Genomic DNA, 27,022 nt, shown 5'->3' with positions numbered 1-27,022 from the left:
CAACGAATTATTATTTCTCCATTGTGTATATTTGACGCTATACAAGCACAGTAAAATGGGTGAGGATTCTAACAGCGCGAGAGACATAATACTATATATGTAGTAGAATTTCCCGCCTATCTTAAATTTTCTTTCTATACCCCATCGCCAATACTCTACCGCGGCGTATTTTCTCCACCGCGGGGGTTCACAACGTATTTCAAACACCAGTGGTGTCTGTGTTAAAACACATATTGATCTAGTGTCTTTCAAACATACTACGTGACTCCCAATCTCTTTAACTTGTCAGCTTGATGTTTTCTTTATTGTGCTCTTGTTGAGTGAATACATATTCTCTTGCACGGATTTCCACCCGTGTTTCTAACTCGCCTAAGAGTTATGGTATTGTATTGTAGTACGGGTTTCACGTACTCATAAACAACCCGCAGACTTTCAAAGCGGATGGAATGTTGGTAATGTAGAATTGAATGAGGGGAAATGGTTACTACGGAATTTGAGCAAAATAAATAAACCAGTGACAAGGTGGAACAAATTGGCTGTAGACAATTTACTATAATTAATAGTCCAACCTACAGTCATGGATTCACAGATCATAAATCCTTTCCCCCTTTCTTGGGAACGAGAAAACTGTAAGTCACGGGTTCATTCACACACCGGATAAAGTTACTCCCTCTTGGATGGATTATTTTCGTTTATTATAAACCCTGTGTACTTTCACTGAACCAGAGTGTACAAGTGAATAGAGTGCACTGCGGTTTTGTATCATTTGAAGTTCTTTATGCGTTCTTTTTTTGGGACGTAAATTGAAGCGTTAAGATAGTTGCGACTAGTCACGTGTATATATAAATTGAGCGAGAACAAATTGTATTCAAAAAGCATCAGCGTTTGACAAATAATCTCTATCTTCTTCTATATATAACCACATCAAAATAAGTTCGCGTATATACTAATAATATATGCATTGTGGGTAAAATAAGCGACTCCCCAGGACACTGTATCTAAATATCAACACTTTATCGTTATTCAGGAAACACAGTGGACATACTAGGCACTCTTCACAGCCAGAAAGGAATTATTAATATGCTGGTGTCAATAATAGATACATTAAACCCTTCATATATACAGCAATTCCTCCAGAATTGTCGGAAATAATTTCACAAATCCTCGATCGGCGATAATGACTAGCAAGTTAAGTGGCTAGAGTCGTCCGCCATATTGTTTAAAGGCCAGCTGGATATGGACTAGCATCTGAGGACTAAAATGTCCAAAAAACATTTAAGCGTGAAAAGTGACAGGGATTGGCAGGCGTTGTGTAGCGAGGTAAAATATAAGTTTATTGAATCAACCTTTTTAATTGAAAATTATGCGAGTCCTAATGGTTCTGCTTCGCGTTACATGCATTCAAAATATTGCAATGAATGTGAAACGACGGGACATAATAATTTGATACATAATCTGGCGGATGTCGTTTAAAAAAAAAATCATTACGAAATTGACACGGTGCGATGTGTATCGGTTTATTATTTACATATTACCATAATATTGATTGATGCATTTAAAAATTTTGACTTGAAATCGCGAAATAATGCAAATTGCAATGTTCTTGCTTTCAAATATTGCCAGTCTATATTTTATTGGTATTCCGAGTTTTTTTTTTTTTTTTTTTTTTTTCTGTTTGAAATTGCCCCCATTGATATCTGCACTGATATTATCACTGAACAAATCCGACAAAAATTATTTGAGTAAGAAATATTTGTTCCAGGTCCAATTAATGGAATTTTTCTGATACACATCTTCTCAGTGATGTTTTTGGCCAGCTACAGTATACTTTCTTACCTGGGCACCATGCTAGGGCATTTGACACAGCTCTATGCAATCCAATGTCAACCATACAAGTTTCACCATAAATATTGACATACAAGCAGCATTATACTGAATTATTTATGTGGAACATTATTGTCATTCACACTATATACTGTAAAATACTTCATTCTCACTTGAAACTTATTTTCGCTATTTTCACTGAAGGAATGATTCAGTGAAAATAAGATACAGCAAAAATATACCTTTTTTCTTATATTTTAAATTCAACTCTTCAAAAATCAGTGAAAATACAGAACATCCAAAAAGCCTGTTCAGCTAAAATCAATTCAATCTAAAATAAAGTCTTTTACAGTAGTATATTAGGTGAAAAGCAAGTAAAAATTGATATTAAAAGTGTATCCGCTTATAGAGGTGTGTGTAAGGTCAACATAAATCTCATTTTATTGAACCAGCATACAATAAATGCAATTTTTTTCTGTATACGCATCTACTGGAGATGCGCTTCTTATAGAGCAAATACGGTATACAGACTTACTATAAATTTGCCCAAATAGTTTATAGTTGGCATGGTGGATTTCAGATATATTTCTATCATTCTGGATATCATACCTGTATTTTAGTATTTTTCATGCAAGGAATAATTTGGAAACAAAGATATCATTTTACCACTTATGTTGCAGTTCAATGTATGTAAAAGACGGCTCCGTAGCAAAGAGGAGGGACTTTTGATATTATCCAAAGAGCTTGACACGATCAGGAAAGAAAGAGATGAATACAAACTCATGGCGGAACAGTTGCGTGAGAAGTACCATGGACAGAAAAGAAAATATGAAGAAAGAGAACGGGTACATTGATAACATTTTTATTATTACAGGGCTTGAACTTCAGATTTGAGGGGGCATTTTCAAGGCCAAAATCTATAAAAAAACGCATATATGAATAACATAGTTCTAATTATTATTTGCTTTATTACACAAAATCTTCCAGAATAATCGAAAAGTAAGTTTGCTACTTCTATTGAAGACGCGCTTCTGATAGAGCAAATAAAGTACGAAAATGAAAATCCATTGGCTCATAGATTTGTCCAAACCCAGTAATGAACTCCTTGATTTTTCCAATATGGAGGATGAACATATTCATAAAAGAGCAACAGATTTACTTTATTATACCTTCAGATCATTAATTGTTACATGTGTATTCAACCTTAACAGGCACTCGGTCTATGGTCTCCAGACAACGATCACGTAGCTGAGAGAAGAAGCCAGGTAAGAGAAGTCAGTTGTGTTACCATCTTTTCTTGCACAAAGATTTATGAAATAAGTGCATGTAATTGGTGTGATACGTGATGAAATAGTGTGAATTGCAAGACGATCATTTCACATAAATGCCAATGCAAAAGAACTGGTCAGTGTTTGTCCTTGTGTTTTTAGTGTTTAGTGTAATGTTGTTTCCCTCTTTCAAGTTGGATAAGACCTTTCTAATTTCTGTTTTCTCTTACCAATAATCATAATGGCCTACAGTGATGCTATTGTAGTCCACCATGTTTATGCTCAATTATAAGTAAATATTATACAAAAAAGTGTCATTCTATTTTCAACGAGCAAAATAATGATTATTATGTTTTTTACCTTTTTGACAATATCTTTACTTTTGTGTATTTGCGACATTCTAATCTTCATTATAATTATATGCATGAGTAATATGCAAGCTGAAAATTTTAACTAATACAGTATTCCATGTGTTATAGACAGTTGATATGATGTTATATTTTACCCACAATCCCTCGCTAGAGAATCAAGGTGGCGGACTACATAATACAGATATAATGTTGAATATCTAGAGAATGAAAACTGATTAAAGAAAATGTAAATTGCATTATCCTACATATAGTAGGCATGCAAAAATAAACAAAATATACCCAGTTTTGTGAGCAACCATCAGATGATGCCTAAATTCAACAACCATCTCTCGAGACTGATATATCATATAAGGTCTATAAATATCACCTGGCACAGAGTATTTTTTTTCCACACTCTGCTAAATATATCTGGCAAAATTCACCAACAAGGTCTATATTTAAAAACTTTCAGAATATTCATGCATAAACGTCGTGAAAACAAATGAACTGTCAGCTTTTGTTTTATATATGAGGGCAAACACTGATTGGTTCCCTGTAATGAGAGGGAGACACTGATTGGTTCCCTGTAATGGGAGGGAGACACTGATTGGTTCCCTGTAATGAGAGGGAGACACTGATTGGTTCCCTGTAATGGGAGGGAGACACTGATTGGTTCCCTGTAAAGGGGGGCACTGATTGGTGATTTATATGTACCACAGTTTCTGTGCATTAAGGATCAGGTGCTGCAAAGAGGCTTTAGAATGATGACTTAGACATGGAATGACAGGGTTTTACCCTACAATCTCCTTGTAATCATCAAAATCACAGGAATTGCCAGCTAGGAAGATTAATAAGTGGTTTATAGTTATTATAACATATTTTTACTGTTATGTATTTGTTAGAGCTTAGCACAGTTGCTGTGTGAAGCAAGAGCTCAAAACAAGAAATTACAGTTTGAAGCTGAAGAACTGAGACAAAAAATGTCTGAAGCTCACGGTGATATCAAGGTATTCATTGTTATGTTTTGCATTTACGTGCATTTATGACATTACATTTTTGGCCAATTGCTGCTCTCCTATCTAAAGCAAACACATAATTGTAATTTTCCTGCTTAAATAATAGTCACTTCCAATCAATTTAATAATCTAGAACACTATAGAGGGAGGTTAGACAGAACCGTCAATAAGTTCATTTTCATAAAGTTCATATATATAGAATAGATTACTGTGATTGAATTTACTTCAGCTTGAAGGCATAAATAACAATTGCTAAAACAACATTATCTGATACTTAGACCTGCATTTGCTTACAACCACCATACCACTATCGTTGAATCATAAACACCACCAATGTATGTCTGTTCACTCTGAAAATGATTTTGGTAAGTGATGTTTAGGATCAGGGTCTGCTTTAATGCTTACAATCAACATCTTTCAGCTCCTACGAGAAAGTATAGCGAGGCAGAGAGTTGGCGACGAGGGTGTGGGAGCAAGGCATTTTCCAGCACATGAAAGAGAAGAACTTGTGAAACAAATAGAGGAACTCAGAGAACAGGTGAGCTTATAATCATGATGGCATTATGTTTCTTTATATCCATGTTCTGGTCTGTGTCCTGCCAGAGCTATATCTGAAGTATGCTTTGACCAATTTTGCTCAAACAGAGCATTTTAAAAAACAAATATGACCCACTGGCCATGCATGCACACATTTTTTAGATGCCCATTTTGTGAAATATGTGTGTTATTTTTGTTCATGAACCAATGCAATATGGTCGATTGGTGACCATTATGCTTTATCATTGGTCATTCCCATGGTAATTAGCATTGAATGATATTTTTTGTTTAAAAATTGAGGTACAATGTTTAATACCTGTACTTAAACATTTTATAATGTCATACATGTTGTTGAATCATTTCAAATATCAGAATCACTGACAGGGGCTCTTTCATTCATCATGACAATCTGGGCTTTTGCTAACCCTTGCCAGTCACCATAGTAAATTATATCTTCATTTGGCTACATTGTCACTTTGACCACCAATGGATAACACTAATTTCAAACATTGTATTATTATTCAGTTTGAGAGCATGTCATCACCCATAGATGTAACATTAAACATCAGGAAAACATTTTGCTAATTATAAAATGTATGTTGTAGTAATGTATTTTAGTTTCTACACAAGTCTTCCAAAATTCATGATTTTTCAATTCTCGCCATTCGTAAAATCGCAATAAAACAATTTGTAAATTGGCTATAACTGTTATCCATAGTGAAATCCCTGAATAGCTTGTGGAATACTGTAAAACCATTTATTTTCACTGACATTTAATTTCATCATTTTGATATTTTCAGCATATTCACTTGATTTTTATTTAACTGATTTGCCAGTAAAACAATGAATTCTATCGTTATTTTACATGTTCATGTGCATTTAATTTAGCGTATTTGACTTATTAGTGAAAATAGTGAAATTAAGAAAAATAGTGTGTCAATGTGACTGTTAAGTTGACAATAATGACTAAAGTTTAGCCATGGCATTGTGGTTAACTCCATGCTAACTAAACATAAACACAGATCAGACCTCACATCGTTTTCAATTCTATGGATATCAGAAATCTATCTCGCAAAAGTTTGTGTAATTTTTGTTGCTAGGAAAACTTTAAAAAATTTTCGAAACTAAAACAATTTCGTGTTATTTCCCATTGTCTACATGTCTTTAACTATTTTGCCTAAAAATTAACTACTTTCAGCATGACAAAAAAAACAAGAGCTATCTAAAGTTACACTTGTAGTGTGAGTCTGTACCAGATACAGTCTGTAAATCAAACGTTAGTTTTTCTTCACCACCCACAGTTGGCTGTTTCAATGTATTGGAACATAATGGTCAGGATTACCATCACACAGAACTTTCTTTTAATGTTGTCAGAACTTTACAAACGTTTCACTGATTTATATGCAAGAAAATGTCGGCAGTGGTTATCAAGGAGTTTGATGAAGGCAGCAGTATTTTAGTCGCTAGTCTTCAAAGTTGAAGCTACTACATGCAAAAATAGTACTTCATTAAAATAACACATCTTGTTTGTATGAAAGTATAAGAGAGGATTCAGTCTGCCATAGGGTCCTACGAAGTATGAAACAAATGCTTAAAATTTACGTCTGTGATGTGTGTGTGCCTTTCAAATATGTCAACTCTTGAGAGTGAAAGTGATAGTTGAGCTGCCCTCTTCTCAATATCTATTAAAAAAGTTGTATAATAATAAGGTGTACACTTCAAAATATATACTCCGCGAGTTTTTGGTTTTTGTTCTCATTAATCAGGTGATGAGGTCATGAGGTCAAATAGAGTACAATAACAAGACTACATTATTGTAGTGCTCAGTGCCATAGGTTACAGACCTAGGCATATAATAATAATAATTTATAATAGTCTGCATATTAATTAACCAATTTGCATACTAATCCAGCTTGTTAATTGTGTATTGCAACAACAATTTGATCAAATTGATTAAAACATGGTGTATTGTTATATTAGATCAATACAAACAGCAGCAACAGCAATTTGGCTCAAAAATTTCACTTCCATATTCTCAGGTGAAATATGTTGTGGGAACCAGTTGTTTTGGTCTGTACGATATATGAAAAAGTTATTTTTAGATATTGTCAGATGTAGGTCGAAACTAGGACTTGTGTTCTAGCTTCTTGACACTGTATCAAAACAAGGATTTGTGGTTAATCCACACCTGCATCTTGGAGATGCCTGGGTCAATTACATTCAAACTTCACATACAAGTTATATATCTTGGTATACACATGTACGTCTATTCGTTTTATGATCTGATTCAACAATGACGGCTATTATAATGTTAAAAATTCATTAAAATCAAGCATTGCTGCCATTTCGCAACCAGTTTCTGTTGTTTTGGATGGATTTCATTCAAAGTTGGTATATACATTGGACATTATGGAACTTTGAGGCATGTGATTTTGTTTTTTAGATCTGATTGAAAATGGCTGACTGGCGGCTATTTTGTTTTAAGTAGTTCCGTGGCTGTATCTCTGACATGCTATGACTGATAATGTCCAAGCTTAATTGATATAAAAAATATCATACATCTCAATGCATTTATGACACAAACACATAGGTACATGAAAAATAAAGTATATTACTTTGGCAAAACAGGGGGGCACACAACGAAATCCATTGGCTTACAAGAAATATACCAGGATGGACATGTCATGAGCCCCCATCATGTGAAAGCAAGAACACTGAAATAATACACAACTCAAAAATCTGTGTTAGTAATGAAGCTTCAGTCGCTGGGGCTGTAGTGTAATGAAAGATTGCAGTGTGACTGCAATTTGAGGTATAGGCAGCGAAGGCTGCGGCTATATTATGGAGGAGCAGCATTGGCTGCTAACTATCGAAGTTAGCTCTTTGAAGCAGCATGGCTGCAAATGGATGGTTAATGAGATATTAATAAAATACATAAATCTCTATCTAGATAAAAGTACAACTATAGATAACAGTACAACTAAGTAAAAATATTATTTTGGGATGATATGAGCCCCATGAAACTATCCTTAATATCTGAGTATATCTGCTTGACCATCGGTTACAAGATGGCTGAATGGTGGCCATTTAAATGTTAAAAATTCATCAAAGTCAAACATTTCATGTGTTCTGTTTCAGAGACTTTCACAGATTTTGATTTTTTTCTTTTTCTTTTACCCATTTCCTTAGTCACACTTGACCATTTTTGTTTATATTTTATACAAAGGCTAAACATAATAGGATGTTATCATCATAGATGACAGAGAAGCTGTATATAAGTGATTGTCTGTAGTCATTTGTTTATCAACAATTCTATTTTTGACTTCTTCTTGAAAACTACTTGGGTGAACCTCGGTCAGATTTGTTCATATATTTTTGTCATTTTTGGTAAAAAATGCTATTTTAGATGACTTCTTGAAAACTAACAGCTCAATTGCTTTGATACTTGGTATGTAGTTCCCTTGGTTGGACCTCTGTCAGATTTCTTCTCCAAGTTAATGAATATTTTTGTAATTTTTGGTAAAAGAAAAGCTAACTACTATTGTAGCTCAATTGCTTTGACACTTTGTATGTACCAATAGTTACCATGGTTTTACCTCCATAAGATTTGTAACAAGATGATAACAGTTGTAATTGCCATGGCAACAACCAACTAAATGATTGTGATCTTACACTGAGGTAACAATAATAACCATGGCAAATAGTTAATATCTCATCATACAGAACAATGCCAACTTTTTGTTTTTAGGAAAACACTCTACAAAAACAATGGTGCGATTTTAATCATTTGGCTCTGTTCAATTAAATCCAAATACTAACAGAAACTTTAAAATGTCTTTCTGCAAACCAGTTTAATTTTGCAAGGGAAATATTTTTTGCAAATTTCTAGTGTCAGTGAAAATTATGAAATTTTGCAGCAGTGAAAATTTAATGGCTTACAGTTTTTTCTTATAGTGTAGTTTTTCAATGTACTGCCAGTTACCGAGTATAAGCTATATATATTAATATTTTTAGATTTTTTGCAGAACTTTAAAAAAATGAAGAAAAAATCAATTGTTTGTGAAAAATAAATATGAAAGCACAAATTTAATGATAATTTTATAAGAATAAAAATAATAATCTCACCAATTTTGAAAACAAATTGATGTGAAACATTTTTTTCCCTAAGCATTTAGATCTATTTTTCAAATCTATATATACAAAAAAATGAAATATGTAACATGCTTCTGTGGATCAATTTTCCAAGTCTGTTCAAGTGCTGCTGAAGTGAGTAAGTCTGATATAAGATGTTATGGAACCCACTTCAGATTTATGGAAATGTATTCTTTTTTTAAATCATTTGAGGTCGTGACATTTAGATGGAAGATGTGGACTGTAATTGCACAATTACACTATTGGACCCCGGATGAGTCATGGTGTGGCTGTATGTATTAACCCAATCACCTTTCTGATGAGTAAAATCACATGGCAATCACAGATTTCAGTTATTGTATAATTTTAGTAATATTAAGGACACTCTCACACTAGTAAACATCTTCTCAATATGATTTTTTTTTTCGGTCTGAAAACTGGAAAGTTGAAGTGATCTCGACGTAGATAAGTTGTTTCAATAACTTTTTAAGTTAACAGATATTCAGTCTCCCCAGAGCGTTACAAGTATATTGATGCTTAAATTTTTAGGAAACAAAAAAGAATAAATTAGAAAAATCAATCACTTTCCCTTCTCCTTGAGAGGAAGTGAGACGTATATTTCAGATGGTGACAAGGACTTTGTATGATATATAATAGTGTGTACAAAGCAGTTCAATATTGCATCAGCTGTGTTCGTTATAGTTACCATGCTATGTATACAATGTATGTGAAATTCATATGTGGCACATCATCAGGGGGATTGTGGGTGCGACTCCCATAGTTGGTTGCGTACAGAACAATGGAATGAGAGTATTAAAGAGAGTCAGGTCTGTGACATTTGTATTTGTATAAAGGTCCTTTGTACTGTTCATATACATGTACATGTAAAGTACAGTACAGTAAAAGGTTCTAGTTGTTTCTGTGGGATAATTTCCTATCAATACACATGTATGCTTGAATTATGCGGTCCCACATTTCTGAGTCTGTGATTGGGTCTGAGCCGGTTGGCAAAAATGACTGTATGAGTGCATGATATCTTCAATCCAATAATTACTGGCTAAATAAGCAAATACATTGTTTGTTTATTTGTTTGTTTACACAAAATTGGCACTTCTGTAATAGTTAATATTGGTTAACAGCAGTTGATATCATTAAACAACAGTTTATAACAATTAATAGTAGTTAATAACATTTACCGGTTAACAGTTTATAATGTTTGATAATGATTAATATTAATCTTTTAATGCCCTTTGTAGAAAAAAATGTAAATCACTATTTTCTTATCAGGTTCCTATACATCGGAGTCATACATGTTATGCTTGATACCAATCTTAGTATCGTTTGGAATTACATTAGCTGTTACTTTTCTATATACCCTGGTGATGTTTCACACTGAATAAAACATTTCCTATGTTATTTGTAATTACTGTGTATTGGATGTTATTATTGTATTTATGTCTTGAGTGAAGATAAAAGATGATTTATGATTAAAAAATAATGAGATAATCACATAGGAAGAAGATATATTGTTTGTTACTGTAGATCATATATCGATAATTAACAAATATTTTTATTTCAATCATTGACAGTTTTAGCACTTTCATGAAAACTTGTCAAAATTCAAAAAAAAAAAATGTTCTTGCTGCTTGCCATTACTGAGATTAGATTCCAGAAGAATATTTAAATTCTACGATTGTATTTGTTGGCTTATAATATTCCAGTATATTGCACTTCATTTCAACACCTATATATATATACCGGTATATTTAAAACAGACCAATTTTGAATATCATTTGCTTTTTGGCAAAGGCCATTTGGGCCTAAACTTTCTGCTGGAAAAAAATCAAACTTGTCTGGGAGAAAATCAAACTTGCTGGTAAAAAAAAATCAAACTTGCTGGTGAAAAAAATCAAACTTTCTGCTAACAAAAAACAAGCTTGCTGCTGGAAAATATCAAACTTGCTGCTTGAAAAACTTTAAATATCTAGAAAAATGCTCTGGCCCCAAGAACATTTGTTGTAAATTTTGCTGTTTTTTTTATATCAAATTGAAGCTAATTCTCCCTGTCAAATTAATACATGCTTTCATGTATATTACTTACTTATTTGGTCGCTTTGCAAACAAGGAGAAGATAAATAAAAAATTAGGAAAAAATTTTGTTAGGTAACAAATTATAATATGCTTATATAACATAGACGTTATGTTACAATGTGTTATCCTGATGTTTTAGTTACATATCCATGGGTGAAAGCACACTTTTAAATAATGACCCCTTTTTTTCAGGAACATTACAGGGTTGAAATTATTTTCAGCAAAATTTTCAGCAAAATTAACTTATCAAATCTAAATGTGATTCATCATTGGTGACTAGTGAATAGTTAGCAATGAGTCTTACACAACTCTCAGTGTATTACTCTTGGTGTGAACACAAACCTGTAAATAGTAGCTGCTAACATAGCAAGTAAACCAAGCTAATTACACGGTAGGGTAATGTGTGACTCAAACTGACGAACAATTATGAGAGAAAACTGAGTTTTAATTGACAAATAATCGCTTAGTTTTCTTTTAATTTGTCTGCGATAATGATCAGACTTAACATACAAAAAAAAGATGGACACAAGTCAATGCATGCATAACTTCATCAGTAGAATAGGAGCTTAATTACGATCAATTTTCACATTCATTCATACATGTAGTGCACTTTAATTTTACTTATTGCAGGCTACAATACTAGAGAGAGATCTTCTAGGCAAGGTAGACGATGAGCAGGAGATATTGACAGAAAAAGAATATTACAGACTTAGAGCTGAGCGTATTAATCAGGAGTTGAATTATATTCTTGGTGGTGACGAGAAAAGAATTGTGGACATTGATGCTTTGGTCATGGAAAACCAGTAAGTATATGTGTTCAATGTTTAGTTACATTCATACTAGAAATTGATCAATAAATGAGGGCACAATTTTGGCATGAGTCGAGTGGGTCGTAAGTTTGGGTTGACAAACGTGGTACTGATATGAGGGATTAATGGTAGTCAACGCATTCCATGATTTCATAGTGTGAACACAGCTATTCATAGACTTGGATTGGAAACCAGTGGCAGATGATTATGAACTTGAACTTTGCATCTTTGATATACTGTAGAATACTTTATTTTCGCTATTTTCGCTGAAGGATGATTCTGTGATATACTTTTTTTCCTATATTTTACATTCAACTCATCAAGAATCAGTGAAAATAGATTCCATACAAATCAAACAAAAAGCTTTTTCAGTTAAAATTAATTTCAGCTAAAATAAAGTATTTAACAGTAGATTATTAACTCGAGGTCATGTGACTTCAGTTTTGAGCATTTATTTCTGATCCAAATCTGCAATAGTTGGATGTGTGTTAAGTTTCTTGTAAGCACAGTTAAGACAGAATGTGCTCCCAAATGAAAATATTATTGCAATATTAGGGAACAGGGGCGCAGCGCCCTCATGCCATGGCCATGCACCCCCTCACCCTGGGGAACAGATTCTCTGGCAACCATAAAATTCTTATTGACCATGGATCACATGAGGCCACAGTCTTCAACTGTGGCCTGTCTGATAGTACAATGTAATTTTTGCCCCAACAAAGCCATAAAATGCTCCATTTTAACTTAGAATTATCAAAAACTCCACACCCTGGTACGGAGAACCCTATCTCCCCCACTTGGTGGCGCTGCTGAATTGCAGTGCTCCCTCTTGCAGTTTTTTTCTCAAAAAATACCTGCAATATGATGAAAGTTATACGACACTGATCTCTATTTGCATAGTGGTTACTACATCAAACCTATCTTTAGTACACTAAAGTTACGGTAATATTCTACACAGAAAATAAGTTGACCTACTATTTTGAGTCAGTGGGAGGCTAAAATGACTGGCTGAGGTTCATTCACTAATAGAAGTTACTTTGGATGTACTTTGGTTGAGGTTTACAGGTGGTTGTATTTGTTTGATGCCTAGATAATGCATTTAATTATCATACCAACGTTCAGAAAAATGACCTGTTTGGATAAAACATGAAATATGCTCAAAAATATGTGGCAAAATTCATTCTGTGGATCCTTCCCCATTTTTGCTTGCAAGTCAATGTCATTATTTTTCACTTAGTACAAGAATAGACAGCCATGTGCATATTAATGAGCTAATTAACATATTCATTGATTTCAGATATTTGAAAGAGAGGCTGAATCAATGTCAAGAGGAAAAAGACCTTGCTAACCAACAACTTACAAAATATAAGGTACAGTGTCAGTCACGTAATTGTGAACTCATAGTTTCTGTGGCAATGCATTGTTAATGCAACTGGCACTTGTTGAACTTCAGTCATACTTGTAAATTATATCCTGAACAGACAAATTGACTTTAAAAATTCTGACAATATGTTGTCTTGAAATGTGACTCACTTTAGTTTTGTTTTCTTGCAGAATGCTTTAGATAGAAGGCGAGGAAAAGGCACACTCAAGCTGGGAGGTCATCGCACTGGTGGAGTTATTATATCACAAAAGCAAGGTATGCTTCATACCTTCTATACCATCTTAGTTCTTGATACATTTCTATGCATAATAATGAGCTATTTAGCATATTCATGTATGTTTCTCTGGTAAATTGGGATCTGCTAACTCAATACAAACTAAATGTTGTACATACAATATTTAATTATATGCATACACTTATGTGCATAGTAATGAGCTATTTAGCATATTCATTTATTTATTTTTTGTACGTTTCTCTGGTAAATTAGGATTTGCCAACTCAATGCAAACTAAATGTTGTACATACAACATTTAATTATATGCATACACTTATGTGCATAGTAATGAGCTATTTAGCATATTCATTTATTTATTTTTTGTATATTTCTCTGGTAAATTAGGATTTGCCAACTCAATGCAAACTAAATGTTGTACATACAACATTTAATTATATGCATACACTTATGTGCATAGTAATGAGCTATTTAGCATATTCATTTATTTATTTTTTGTATGTTTCTCTGGTAAATTAGGATTTGCCAACTCAATGCAAACTAAATGTTGTACATACAACATTTAATTATATGCATACAGTTATGTGCATAGTAATGAGCTATTTAGCATATTCATTTATTTATTTTTTGTATGTTTCTCTGGTAAATTAGGATTTGCCAACTCAATGCAAACTAAATGTTGTACATACAACATTTAATTATATGCATACAGTTATGTGCATAGTAATGAGCTCTTTAGCATATGTATATTCATTCAATGCCTTTTTAGCTCAGCTGACAATTTTGTCAAGCTGTTAACTTTGTTGTTTTTTTTAGCTCCGCTGTTGACTTGTCTACTTTATCATATGAGGGATTGTCCGTCGTCCGTGTCAACGTTTTACTTTTTCGACTTCTTCTTGAGAACTACAAGCCTGAATGTTCATTTTGTGATGATATCTTCAATTCTCTAATTTTAATGAATATTTTTGGTAAAAAGTGATATTTTCAACTTCTTGTTAAAAACCGCAAGTCTGATTGCTTTTATACTATTATACATATTGTTCTTTTTCTAATGATATCGTCAGTTCTTTAATTGAAATGTGCACTGCTAACAGCGGAGCTATCTCAGCCAACAGGCTGCTTGTTTACACTCCTAGTTCTCATGGAATAAATAAAAAAAATTACACAACTTTCAATTCTGTGAGAGATAAAATTTAACTGAGAACTTTAAATTTAGCTGTCAACTTTTCACCTGCCTATTATTCCAAATTTTTTGCACAGATTTTAATCAAAAACTTCAACAAAAAATGATAAAAAATACTTAAAAATGTGTCAATTGTTTCCACAGAATTATGTTATTTTAAAATTTACTCCCCACAAGTGTCATTAATAAAATAGTAAATTGTGAACACTTTTAAATACTACTGTTTTGTCATTTACACATCTGATTTTGCAATATTCAGAATGAAATCAAAATGCAAAGCTAATAAATCTGGTGAATAACCAACTCTGGTGAATAACCAACATTCGGCAAATTGGGTTTCGTCAAAAAAGAACACAGTGAATAGCCATTTAAATTATTCATGGGAGTTTAAAAACTGAGAGCCTACCGATCTTCACCCACCAAAAGTGTAATCGTTCCCTTAACTAAACTGTTGCTCTTCAAAAGTATAATGTTCTGTCTCTTTTACCCTTCCCAAAGTACTGAAAACTGTTTATATTCACTGCCATTTAATTTTTTGATGTTTTGAGCAATTTTATTAGGTTTTAAGTTCTTTGCAGAGAAACAATAATTTCTATTGTTATTTTACATGCTCACATGAATTTAATTTAGAAAATTTTACTTGTCTGTGAAAATAATGAAATTAAAACCCATGGAAAAATTAATGTATTTACAGTGTCATTAATAAAAAAGCAAATTGAGAACATTTTCAAATACCATAAAAAATTTCACCTACTCTAAAAATTCAACCACCTAATTATTTGGTATTTTTTGTTATTTATTGACCTCAAAAATTTCGACCTCACCGGAAATTGCTCACTTATTTTTACTCCAAAATTTTTTTTAGAGACGTGACCCTCTATATTGACGTAGGAAAGTGTGTGTAATTTTGTTTGACGTTTAATTTGCGATGCAACTGTATATAACCCAACTTTTATATTTCTTGAATTTAAAAATTCGACTGACCAAATATTTATCTTTATTTTGTATTCTAAAAACCTGACTGTTTTTCAAAACACATAATTTAAAAGTGGTCGGAATTTTAGAGTTTTTACGGCACTATGGGATTTATTTAGTCTGTCATTTTTAGTACTGAAAAACACTTTATTTTCGCTTGGGATTAATTTATGCTATTTTCACTGAAGGGGTGATTCAGTGAAAATAAAATGCAGCTAAAATGAAGTATTTTACAGTAATACATTTACACATCAGTTTATCATTCCTTGCTTATAATCTTAATATGGTTGGTGTTTTTAAGAGTGTCACTTTGTTGTTTGCTTTGGTAGCATCACAGGAAGGTTGGCATCCAGTCTGATCAACACATTTATTAGGATACTCATTTCCATGGTAACTGTACTGAAGCGTATCACTGGAAGTAATTGATAATTTGAGTTTCATTATCCTTGTGGTCGCATTGTAAGATAATGACGTATGTTTTGTTGTGGATATCACATACTCAATGACTGGCCAAGTTTAATTTCTGTGGTCAACAAGTCAAACTCAGTGATCATTTGAACAACATAGAATCTGCTAAAATTAACTCCAGTGAATTTTTTTCCTTCTACAGTGTGTCTCAGTTCAGTAATTATTTTAATTTCATGAGAGAGAAATTGTCAAGAGTCATTGAAAGTTGTGGAATAAGCAATTTCTCTGGGTTTCTAAATACAGAGTCAGGCGACTTTTACAAAATAATGCAGCCCTTAAAATTTTATTTTTCCCTAATGGCTATTGGCAGCCAAGTTCAAATTGTAGTTAACTCGAAAATTTAGTAACCAAGTACAAGATTGGTGGTCACAGGATTTTAGTATCATGTTTTACAAGTACATAATAAACAACCCAAAAAACCAATGATGTAAAAATTCAGATATCTATTCAAGCATATACGATTCTCCAGCAGACTGCATTTTATTTTCTACGTTAGATTGTTGACTGTAACATATTGCCAGACACAAGATGAGGTTCGCTCACAGTATTTGCATTAACTTTGAATGCCAGTTTTCCTCCAAAATTTTGATGGCCCATCTTGCACATATTTATATATTTCTCGATAATTCCTATATTTTTAAACAAACAGTATATAATATCCCATTCGCTACTTTTGAAACAAATGTGGTGAAAATTATGTAGTATTTTCACCAGACATGAGACATTTTCATCATGGTTTGAATTTTTTCTCAGCTTTTTAGCTTCGCTGTCGACTTTGTCGAGCGGAGCTTATCATATGAGTGATTGTCCGTTGTCGTCTGCGTCCGTCGTCCATGTCAATGTTTTACTTTTTCGACTTCTTCTTGAAAACTACGAGCCTGAATGCTTTGATACTTGGTGTATATGTACCTTGGGTAGACCTCTCTCAGATTTGTTCATTTCATGATCATATCTTCAATTCTCTAATTTTGGTGAATATTTTTGTCATTTTTGGCAAAAAGTGATATTTTCGACTTCTTGTTAAAAACCGCAAGTCCAATTGCTTTGATATTACATATATAGGTACTACATGTGGATTTCTCTCAGATTTGTTCATTTTGTAATGATATCTTCAATTTTCTAATTTTAATGAATATTTTTGTCATTTTTGGTAAAAAGTGATATTTTCGACTTCTTGTTAAAAAACGCAAGTCCAATTGCTTTGATATTACATATATAGGTACTACATGTGGACCTCTTTCAGATTTGTTCATTTTGTAATGATATCTTTCATTCTCTAATTTTGGTGAATATTTTTGTCATTTTTGGAAAAAAGTGATATTTTCAACTTCTTGTTAAAAACCGCAAGTCCAATTGCTTTGATATTACATATATAGGTACTACATGTGGACCTCTCTCAGATTTGTTCATTTTGTAATGATATCTTCAATTCTCTAATTTTGGTGAATATTTTTGTCATTTTTGGTAAAAAGTGATATTTTCAACTTCTTGTTAAAAACCGCAAGTCCAATTGCTTTGATATTACATACATGTATATAGGTACTACATGTGGACCTCTCTCAGATTTGTTTATTTTGTAATGATATCTTCTGTTCTTTAATTGAAATGTGCATTGCTAACAGCGGAGCTATCTCAGCCAAGAGGCTGCTTGTTTATTCTAATGAGGCAAAATATCACACAAAAATGTAAAAATACATGTGACAATTTATAAGTGTAAAATAAAATTCAAAGAAACAACTCTGTTTTCATATTAAACCCTTAATATTATGTCGTTTTACAACAGACAATTCATGAACATGAATTTGTGTATCCTATCTCCACTATAAGGGAACAAAATACTTTACGTCTTTGTCTCAAGTTCCTCACGGATAAATTGTCTCATGCTGATGGAGCAATTCTGCCTCACATATTTTATTCCTGGTGAGAACGCTGCAGAGTTATTTTGTGAATGGTGACAAAAAGACGACTTTGGCATTCTAAAGGTTAAACCAAAGGTCATTGACTTTTCCGATTTACCTACAGTTCAACAGCTACTAGCGGAAGGTAAAGGCACCGGAATTCCTGCCACCCCGTCATCAGTCGCTGATTTACAATCCTTGGCATCAGCTTTGTTGGAAACAATTAGTGATAAAACATTGGCCTTGAATCATCAGAGGAATACCAACAAGTGAGTACATCCAATAATTGTCTCCCCTACTTTACTGATCAGCTTGATAAGATCTGTAGATGTATATATCATTGTTTCAGTGTCATTGTCGGCTTTTGTCAATCCTCATGAATCCAATCTGACGGTATCCTTTCAATCAGATCAAAATAAGATGTATTGTGAAAGCGTTTTGTGTTATCTCGAATTTTATCGACCACCCACTCAGTTATCAGACCAAATGTAATAGAAGATCTTGCTTAAAGAGTTTACTCAACCAATCTGATAACCTTTTCCTCCCAGTGCTGGTTTTGCATTACTGTTTGTAACACCTTATCTTATTCGTCGATAATTGCAAAGTTTGAATGAGACTCTGTATAGGTGTTGGTTAATAAAATTTAGTAAAGGAAAGAGAAACATTGTCCCAAAAAACTTGTATGATAGGTTTATTGGAGACATATGTGGTTTCTCTGCAATACGAGTTTTGCACTGTGTTAAGAACATTGATCCACATTGTGTACAGCGCCCTCTAGAGTCAATTCAGGATGCTATTGGGATTCATAGTTTGAAACCTTGTGAAATGTATTTCAGTATGATAACAAACATTCAGCAAATTGAGTTTTGTCAGAGCACAGGGAATAGTTGTGTTACTGAAGCCATTTCAATTCTTCATGGAAGTTTAAAGGATGAAGAGACCCTATCGATCTTTTTTTTTTTAAATGTTTTTGTGCCAGGCGACAGTTCCGGACATTGAATGTCACTGTTGTCTCTCCTAACTTTTTTTTTATTATGTAAGTGCAAATTGCAAGTGCTAGTGCAGATTTCACCACGATTTACTGTATGTCAGACGCCCTCAAACGATTATAAGATTCACTTGGGCTCATTTGCACTACCCAATAAGAACTCATGATAAAAACTAAACATTACTTAAAATCATGGAGCTAGCTCAATGGTAAAATTAAAATGGTTGAATATAGAAATCAATGTGTTGCTAGATTTTTCTCTGTGAACGAGCTTACTGACCATCAAAAAAAGAACTTAGTGCTATATCTGAGGGAAATGATGTGTTTGTTGCAACAAAGACTCGATCGAACATGATCGACAGTTTACTAAAACATGGTTTGCACAAATATTTAAACATTTCATCGTCTTCATTCACTTGTCCAATTTTTAATTTGTGATGACCCCCGGACCTTCACATTTATGATACAGCAATGCTGATTGTTGGCGCCAGCTCCTTGGCACACCCAATCAAATGACTCAATTTAACTGTAGTGAAATACAGCTTTTCCTAACACGATCACGCACAGGTTCGTGGGTAAGGGTATGAATGGCCGGCTTTAGTGAAACCATGTGATTCAAATGATGGGTTCATCCCTTAACAAATGCCTTCTCCTCTAGTAAAATGGTCTGTCAGTTAACAAACTTGTTATTCCATTCTTCTTAACTTCTTTCTGTACTAGAATACTCGGTAAGAGAGTTGCCGAGTTGGAGAAGAAGCTCAAAACACTGGAAGTAGCAGGCTTTTGGAATCTACCACCTGGTGCCCTTAGAGGTAAAAACCATTGAATTAGCGGTAGTTCTATAAACGTACTGTGACGTCAATTTTTTCCAACTAGTATATGCATATCAGACGTAGAATAGCACTAGTGTGTATACATGTATATGCATATTACTATGCATGCGCATGCACATAAAATCTAAAAAAGTGTGTTCTCTTACTAGTGGTTGCTTTATAGACAACTTGTTATGTTTGTAGATTGACCATTGTTTGTTTTTTTGTCACAGGCAAAACTTTGTCCTCCTTAAAAGCAGAGTGTGAAGAAATGCAAGCTGGTATCAAAGCATTGACACCTCAACAGGCATCCGGTGACTCTGAGGATAATACAACTCCTATTAGTAGTACGCACACCTCTCCCTTGCATAAAGCAAACTCCACAAGTGATGGGGAGAGTTTCTTATCATTAGGAGAACTGGATCTGGTTTCTCCGCATGAAGACGAGTCTAGCATATCCGAGGTTGGCGACGCGCGGTACAGCTCTACTCCTGAGCTGAACGGGAAAAATCTTTCAGCAGCTGAAGTTGATGATTTTTTGGATCAGAGAGAGAGTGAAGCTGTCGCATCACCTGTTGAAGTGACGGAAGTTGACAGGCTCGATAAATTAGAAGAAGAGAAACATGATAAAGTGCTTGAAAAGGATGAATTTGTTGTGGAAGAGGAGGATCAAGTTGATGAGAGCGACAAAGATGAAACTGTCATTACAAAACATTCTGAGGTAGATACCACTGATGCCAGAACTGATGACATATTAGATATTGATGACAATTTTAACTTAGATATAGAAACTGCAGACATCACTGCCAATGATGTAGATGACAATGAAAATACTGACATGAATGGACTTACTGAGGATTTATTTAATGGTTTGAAAGACAAACTTTCATCTACAAAATCCTCAAAAGGTATTAATGATTTGAAAAATGGAGATCAAGTTGCAGACGACACCTCTCCACTGTTAGACCAAGAAGAACAGGTGTCTGCACCTTCCCCAGATGTACAAGTTTAGGATTTGTTTGTTGTCTCAATGACTGCCCTGTTTACAATACCAGCGAAGGTTGGTATCAGTCTCCGCAATGCCTCTGTATTCAGTTTAAATTTAGTTTGAGAGTGATCTGTGGAGTGGCATTCCTCTTAAGACGAAGCTTACAAACTATGTATTGAGATGTGTAAGATAAACCAATGTGCCTCTTAATCCAGGGTAACTTGCATATTACCTCAAGGCTCAAGTCTTTCTGTGGTGACCATTTTCAGTTAAAAAAAAAGACTATCTAAACAAAGCACCAATTCTAGAAATCACAATTTGTCGCGACATGAGGCTCTAAATGTAAACAGGGCAGGTAGATTGCATGAACTAAAATATTTACACAAATAATAGATGCAATATTCTCAGACATTCTGTGTTGGGTATAGAACTTGTAAATATATTCTATACTTTGTATGTATACCCTCCTCTCCCATGAAGCACGGCATTTAACCCAAAACATAAAGATGTATGATATTTTTATATTATTTGTTTTTAAACGATGGTATTATTGTAAGTTAAACAGGGATATATATTTTAGCATTAAGTTAATATTGTTTTTAAAAATGTATATTTGAACCATCATATTTACGTTATTTATGGGAGTCTACCATTTATTTTAAATTATTTTGCCGACAACACTCCTACCTTTGAATAGAACCCTTAAATGAAAGGTCTGTTATGGTATTTCAGCATTCGTCTTCAAAAGCTGCAACATATTGCCACATGACAGAGTTATTTTGTAAATAATAATAAGATTGGTTACTAACCAGCAGGTTTATATAATTTTTTTTATTCAGTCAAAAAAAAAAAAACTTGCTGGTAGAATTCAGTCCATATAGACTAGCCTCCTGGCCGGGTATTAAAGTTATGTAGTCTTAGTAGACAATTTTTGCGATTGAAATCTCTGCCAAATTATGTTCTTCTTGATAAAACTTACTATGAGTAGAGGTCAGTGTAACCTTCATTAGGAAACACTAGAAAAGGTGACAGGCCTGTATTTTAAAAGATGATTTGAGTGACCAGTAACTTGTGCTTGTTTATGGGTGACACAACTGGGAGCAGTTTGTTTGTTAATGTCAAGCAGGGTGGTCATTCGGTCAGGCGTAGGTGATGGATTGAGAACAGGACCACAGTGACCAGGCATTGACCTCAACAATGCAGCATCTATCATCATTTACCTGCCCTGGACATCAAGAACAGAATTAACATCACCCCTCGACACGATTGATAATTTATCACAACACAAAGAGGTAGTCTTGTTGCACGTTCCATTTGGTCAGTTTTTCAGTGTCCCTTGTTTGACTGCAAGGCTTCAATTTATTTTGCCATCCCTCAAGCTTCCTTTGTTGTATGACGACTTTTTTCTTCCACTTGATTTATTTGAATTAATAGTTTAGTAGTTTACTCACTGATAAAGAGTAATACTAAATTTAAAACCTGGAGATGGGTTGATAATACTGCTTTTATCGTGGAATACTTTTTGCACACTTGTTCACATTGCTGATGATGCATGATTCAATGCTTTCTTTCTATATTCAAATGATGGAATCATTACGTAGAGAGAATACGTAGTCTTGTTTTGAATTTAAAATATGCAACAAATTGACTTCAACTTTAAGTCATTTGTGTAGTCATTTTGGCAATTTGATTGGCTGAATCATAACTTGATGGTTACAGCATATAAACCACTCATGCTCATGGTTTATATGTCATAACCATCACAAGACAGTGATTTTACTACCTAGGTATTATGTGTACAGTATAGTAATTTTATGTCAGGCAAATTTTGCAAGTGATGGTAGTGACATTTCACAAGGATTTTCAAATGACAATTTCCCAGTAGCTACAGATCTTCATGAAAAATGCTGAAAATTTAAAAAAAAAAAAATATTATGTGGGTTTATTTAATGACTTTGTTGTTCAAAGGATCACAATCAATTTCACAAAACTCCTTAAAAGGGTGGTGGTCACCAGTGTTCAGTATGGGATTTATGCAGCATGTGCAGTGTGTGTAAAATATAATATTTGTTTTACAGGAATTTTGAACACTCTGCAAGATGACCTCTCCTCTTTAAATTATAGTGGTCACATTTAAGGGTTTATCCTGTTTTAATTTCATCATACAAATACTGTAGAAGTATCAACTGCATTTTATTTTAGTGGATTTGAAGTTTGGATGGTAACTATGTTTTAAATTCTTCGGTTTATGAAAGAAACATTATACAGTTAATGTTGTATATTCACTGGGCTTGATTTGGTTCATTCAGCAAAAATAAGCTAATAAGTACATGTTTTTGTACAAGTCACTCAGTTTAGAAATACCCAACCTTGTGTTCAAAGAACATACTTTACACAAATGTTTAAACATGTTTCAGTCTTGTTTCAACTACAGCTGAACAAATTTTTTTGTGTTTTGTTTTAAATTTGGTCATTCTTATGTCAATAACTGTTTTCTAAATACCCCGCCAAACCAACTGTCCATCCCTGACATTCATTGTTTAATTTTACATACTTGTATATATTAGTGTATGCCAGTAGAGGTAGTCATTGTTGTGTAGGGATGGGTGGATTATTTCTGCGGGGGGTGGGGAATGGCTAATATTCAGAGAAAAAGAATTATTATTTTTCCTCTCAGAAAATCGCCCTAGTTCTGTGTGCGACGTTTTTTTATTCCCCCAGCAAAAATATTGGTTCACCCTGTAGATACAAGTGTATATATTATAACTGCCAAGATTATTAATAATGGTGCGTCTGAATATAATGAGATATATTATTACTAATTGTGATTAGGTTATGAGTTTGATGTTTCAGGAAATAATAAAAAATATTGTGCAAATTTACTTTGAAATAAATTGAGATTATGTAGATTTTTGTTTTTGTTTGTTCAATCAATTCAATAGCTCTAAATAACAGCAACACTAAGTTGTCTTTTCTTGACATACTTGTTAAATTTACAAACTTCCAAAAATCACACAAAAATAATCAGGACTATATAACTAATAAAAATACAAACTACTGGTAGTTGAAAATCCTAATGTAGATCAATGCAATCCAGACGTGTGATTTACGATTTGGGTATAACGTTTTAAATACACCGATAGAGGGCGTGATTTTACATTTCTCCGAGCCTGAGTTGCTTATGATAGCTGTAGCGGAAAACATGGAATTTATCAGTCAACATCAAATTTGGAGCTGACATGGCAAATCAGTGAAAATGTCAAACAACTTTTAGATGATTTTCAGCTTATTTTTGGCTTGCTTCATAAATTAGCTTTGAACGAAAAAGAATATTTTTCTCGTGAATCAATCAATGCCTTCAATAATAACGCTTACGGTATTCTCTTACCATAAGCTACGCCCTCAGGAGCTGATGTTCGGAGACTTTCACCGTTGAGGGCAGTATACACAAAACTGAAATCTAGTATATTTGTTCTTGGTAACACAACACAGTCATGCATTCTCATCCGGCCAACCAATTAATTCTTACTTTTATAATGAATTTACTAATTGGTGTTAGCTCCATACTTGTATGTTGTCTTGCCTCCATGCGTGCCTCGCGCATATGTTGACATGTCGCAAAGTTGTAAGAGTTTAGGTTCTGACTGGTGTTGGGAAAGTAATCCGACGAGACACGGTAGTTGCAGTTATAATATACACCAATTACTGTTTTCAGTGATCCATGGATCATTACATACTTTACACATAACTTTTCATGCAAGTTTACCGACTTTCATGGGGAATAACAGACATTACACACATTACTAACTTTCTAAACAGCAACACAGAGTTTCCTGTGTTGCTGTACCAACTTTGCACGCATATATATTGTATTTCCTAGGTAAATAACTGACTTAAGTTTCTACTTTGCTTTACCGACTTTGCAGGCAAGCCTTCCATTTTCTACGGATAATTAGAAACTTTCAACATAACTTAACATCGTTGCATGCAAGCTTATCGACTTTTCATAGGGAAAACAAGTTTACAGTTACAAATCCCAAATTTTCAAACGTCGCAAGTATATTTTCAGACATTCCAATAAGTGTTACATACTTTCTCCATAACATTATAACTTTGCATGCAAGTTTACCGCACAGCAATATAGTTGCAACTTATATATATAACTAACTTTGTATTCAGTTTACCAAGTCTCCACAGAGCATTTCAGAGTTTTCATTTAACCTTACCAACTCTAGACGCAAGTACACCGTCTTGCTGCAAAAAATAACTGTACATAGCGATTATGGCGTTCAAAGTAACGTTTCAAACTTTGTACGCAGTTTCACCGACTTTCCGCAGAGCATTACAGACTAGCAACTATTGAGCAACATGTCACGCAAGTTTACTAACATTCCACATAGCGTTACAAAGTTTCCTTCTAACTTAACCTTCTTTGAATGCAAGTCTATCGACCTTCCACAGAGAATTACAGACTGTCCACGTAAGTTATCCAGTTTTGCACGCACAATTTAATACAAACATTTAACGAGTTGTACATACTTTTCAGGTAACTTTTCCAATGCAAATTTACAGACATTCTACATGGGGTTACATAGTTGCCTTGTACTCAGGTTTCCATAGAGTATTACATACCTTCCAGATACCATTAACAATTGTGCACGATTGAAATAATGTACGTTTATTAAAAGAAGAGTTTCAAGCCATCGTTGGTACAATAAATTCAACTTCGGTAACCTCTGTCTATGTTTTGACACATAGAAGATAACGTGAACTTAACTCGAACTTAATTCGCCAAGAAATTAAAGTGATACAGTACATACTTATATTTACAGGTATGTAACCTGACAACTTCTGAAGTCAATTTTCACAAGTGTATTCTGATTTTTTTGAGGGATTTCTGATTTTCTTGAGGTATTTCGCAATCATGTATTGCCAGTCAACCAACACACATTCCACACTCACGACATTTGCACACTGAATATTGGACAATTTTTATTTGAAAATAATGTTATTATGAAACAAAAATGATGTAAATATATTAACTTTAATAAATACAATTATTTGGAACGAGTTTGACTATTTATTTGGGATGAAAATTCCTATATAGTTTATTATGGTTGTTTTTAATGTGCGCATGCGCGTGTGGGATAACTTCCCACAGACTCGCCATGTAACTTCACCAACATGCAGCGAATATAAAAAAAAAAACGAGTAAGGCAGAGATACGTCATCTTAGCGGATCCCTTCAACTAGTATAGTAAACTGATTCTAAGAAAACTGGAAGAGGGAAATTGGATAATACGGATGTCGGTGGACACGGCATTAGACATATAGGATACGGAGACAATACAGTATAAATAACAGAATCAACAGAGGACATACACAGAGAAGTGTAATGTTTATAGAGCACTTCTAGAATGTTTCCATAAATCACAGGAAAACTGAATGCATGGTTGTTTCAAACAAGAAAGAATGTCCCAGGTGTAACGTAACAATGAAAAACCAGATACTAGTAATCAAAAAAGTCTCTTCATATATTTACATCGGCAGTACCATTACTTAAGATGCTAAATGTGAGAAAGAAGGATCACACTGGCCAAATCAAGTTATTCAAACTTGGGCTACAACTTAAAGTGGATCAATAAGCATGGTGACCAGGATGCATGTACTGAATTGTTACATTTACCCTGTTTTGATGTATGGAATGAAGTTTGGTCAGTAACATCATACATTAAAAAAAATTGGGGAGTTGTAAAATTTGGTTTTTAAGAAAAATGGTGAGGATTCCTTGGACAGACAAAACATGAACCACTGAAAAAGTAACTGGGAACCTGATATCTATATATATATATAAAGAATTAAACAGACGATTTGGGGGGGGTATGTTATAAAAAAAGAATTTTATAGAAAGCATGACATTGATGGGGGAAATAGAATTGAAAAATAGCAGAAGAAGAAAACGAATGATTTGATTGGTCGTTGCTTACTTATATTTGGTTATCATCAGAAATATAAACGTTTTTTTGTATATTATCTATTTCTTTAGGGAATTCAATATTTTCCTTCATGTC

The 27,022-nt window shown here is 33.6% G+C and overlaps 1 protein-coding gene across 1 annotated transcript; it reads left to right on the top strand.

Annotated features, from left to right (window-relative positions):
* Positions 1-1,197: 1,197 nt before the first annotated feature.
* LOC102806566 (uncharacterized) lies at positions 1,198-23,860 on the top strand. Its single transcript, XM_085504212.1, has 11 exons — positions 1,198-1,320; positions 2,505-2,669; positions 3,036-3,089; positions 4,345-4,449; positions 4,880-4,996; positions 11,848-12,020; positions 13,321-13,393; positions 13,578-13,662; positions 18,288-18,432; positions 19,872-19,963; positions 20,197-23,860. The coding sequence occupies exons 1-11, from the start codon at positions 1,261-1,263 to the stop codon at positions 20,973-20,975; spliced, it is 1,848 nt and encodes a 615-aa protein (XP_085360338.1). The 5' UTR covers positions 1,198-1,260; the 3' UTR covers positions 20,976-23,860.
* Positions 23,861-27,022: the final 3,162 nt, after the last annotated feature.

Source organism: Saccoglossus kowalevskii, chromosome 10 (assembly GCF_978046115.1).
Source record: "Saccoglossus kowalevskii chromosome 10, keSacKowa6.1, whole genome shotgun sequence".
Lineage (NCBI taxonomy): Eukaryota > Metazoa > Hemichordata > Enteropneusta > Harrimaniidae > Saccoglossus > Saccoglossus kowalevskii.
Note: the sequence above shows the minus strand (reverse complement) of the source record. Positions and strands in the feature narration are given on the sequence as shown.

What these genes read in the sequence shown, in the direction of transcription:
- LOC102806566 (XM_085504212.1), top strand. Translation starts at nt 1,261, where the DNA reads ATGTCCAAAAAACATTTAAGCGTGAAAAGTGACAGGGATTGGCAGGCG. An exon ending in TAGAGGAACTCAGAGAACAG is followed by an intron (nt 4,997 to 11,847) that starts GTGAGCTTATAA and finishes TACTTATTGCAG; the next exon opens with GCTACAATACTAGAGAGAGA. An exon ending in CATCAGAGGAATACCAACAA is followed by an intron (nt 18,433 to 19,871) that starts GTGAGTACATCC and finishes TTTCTGTACTAG; the next exon opens with AATACTCGGTAAGAGAGTTG.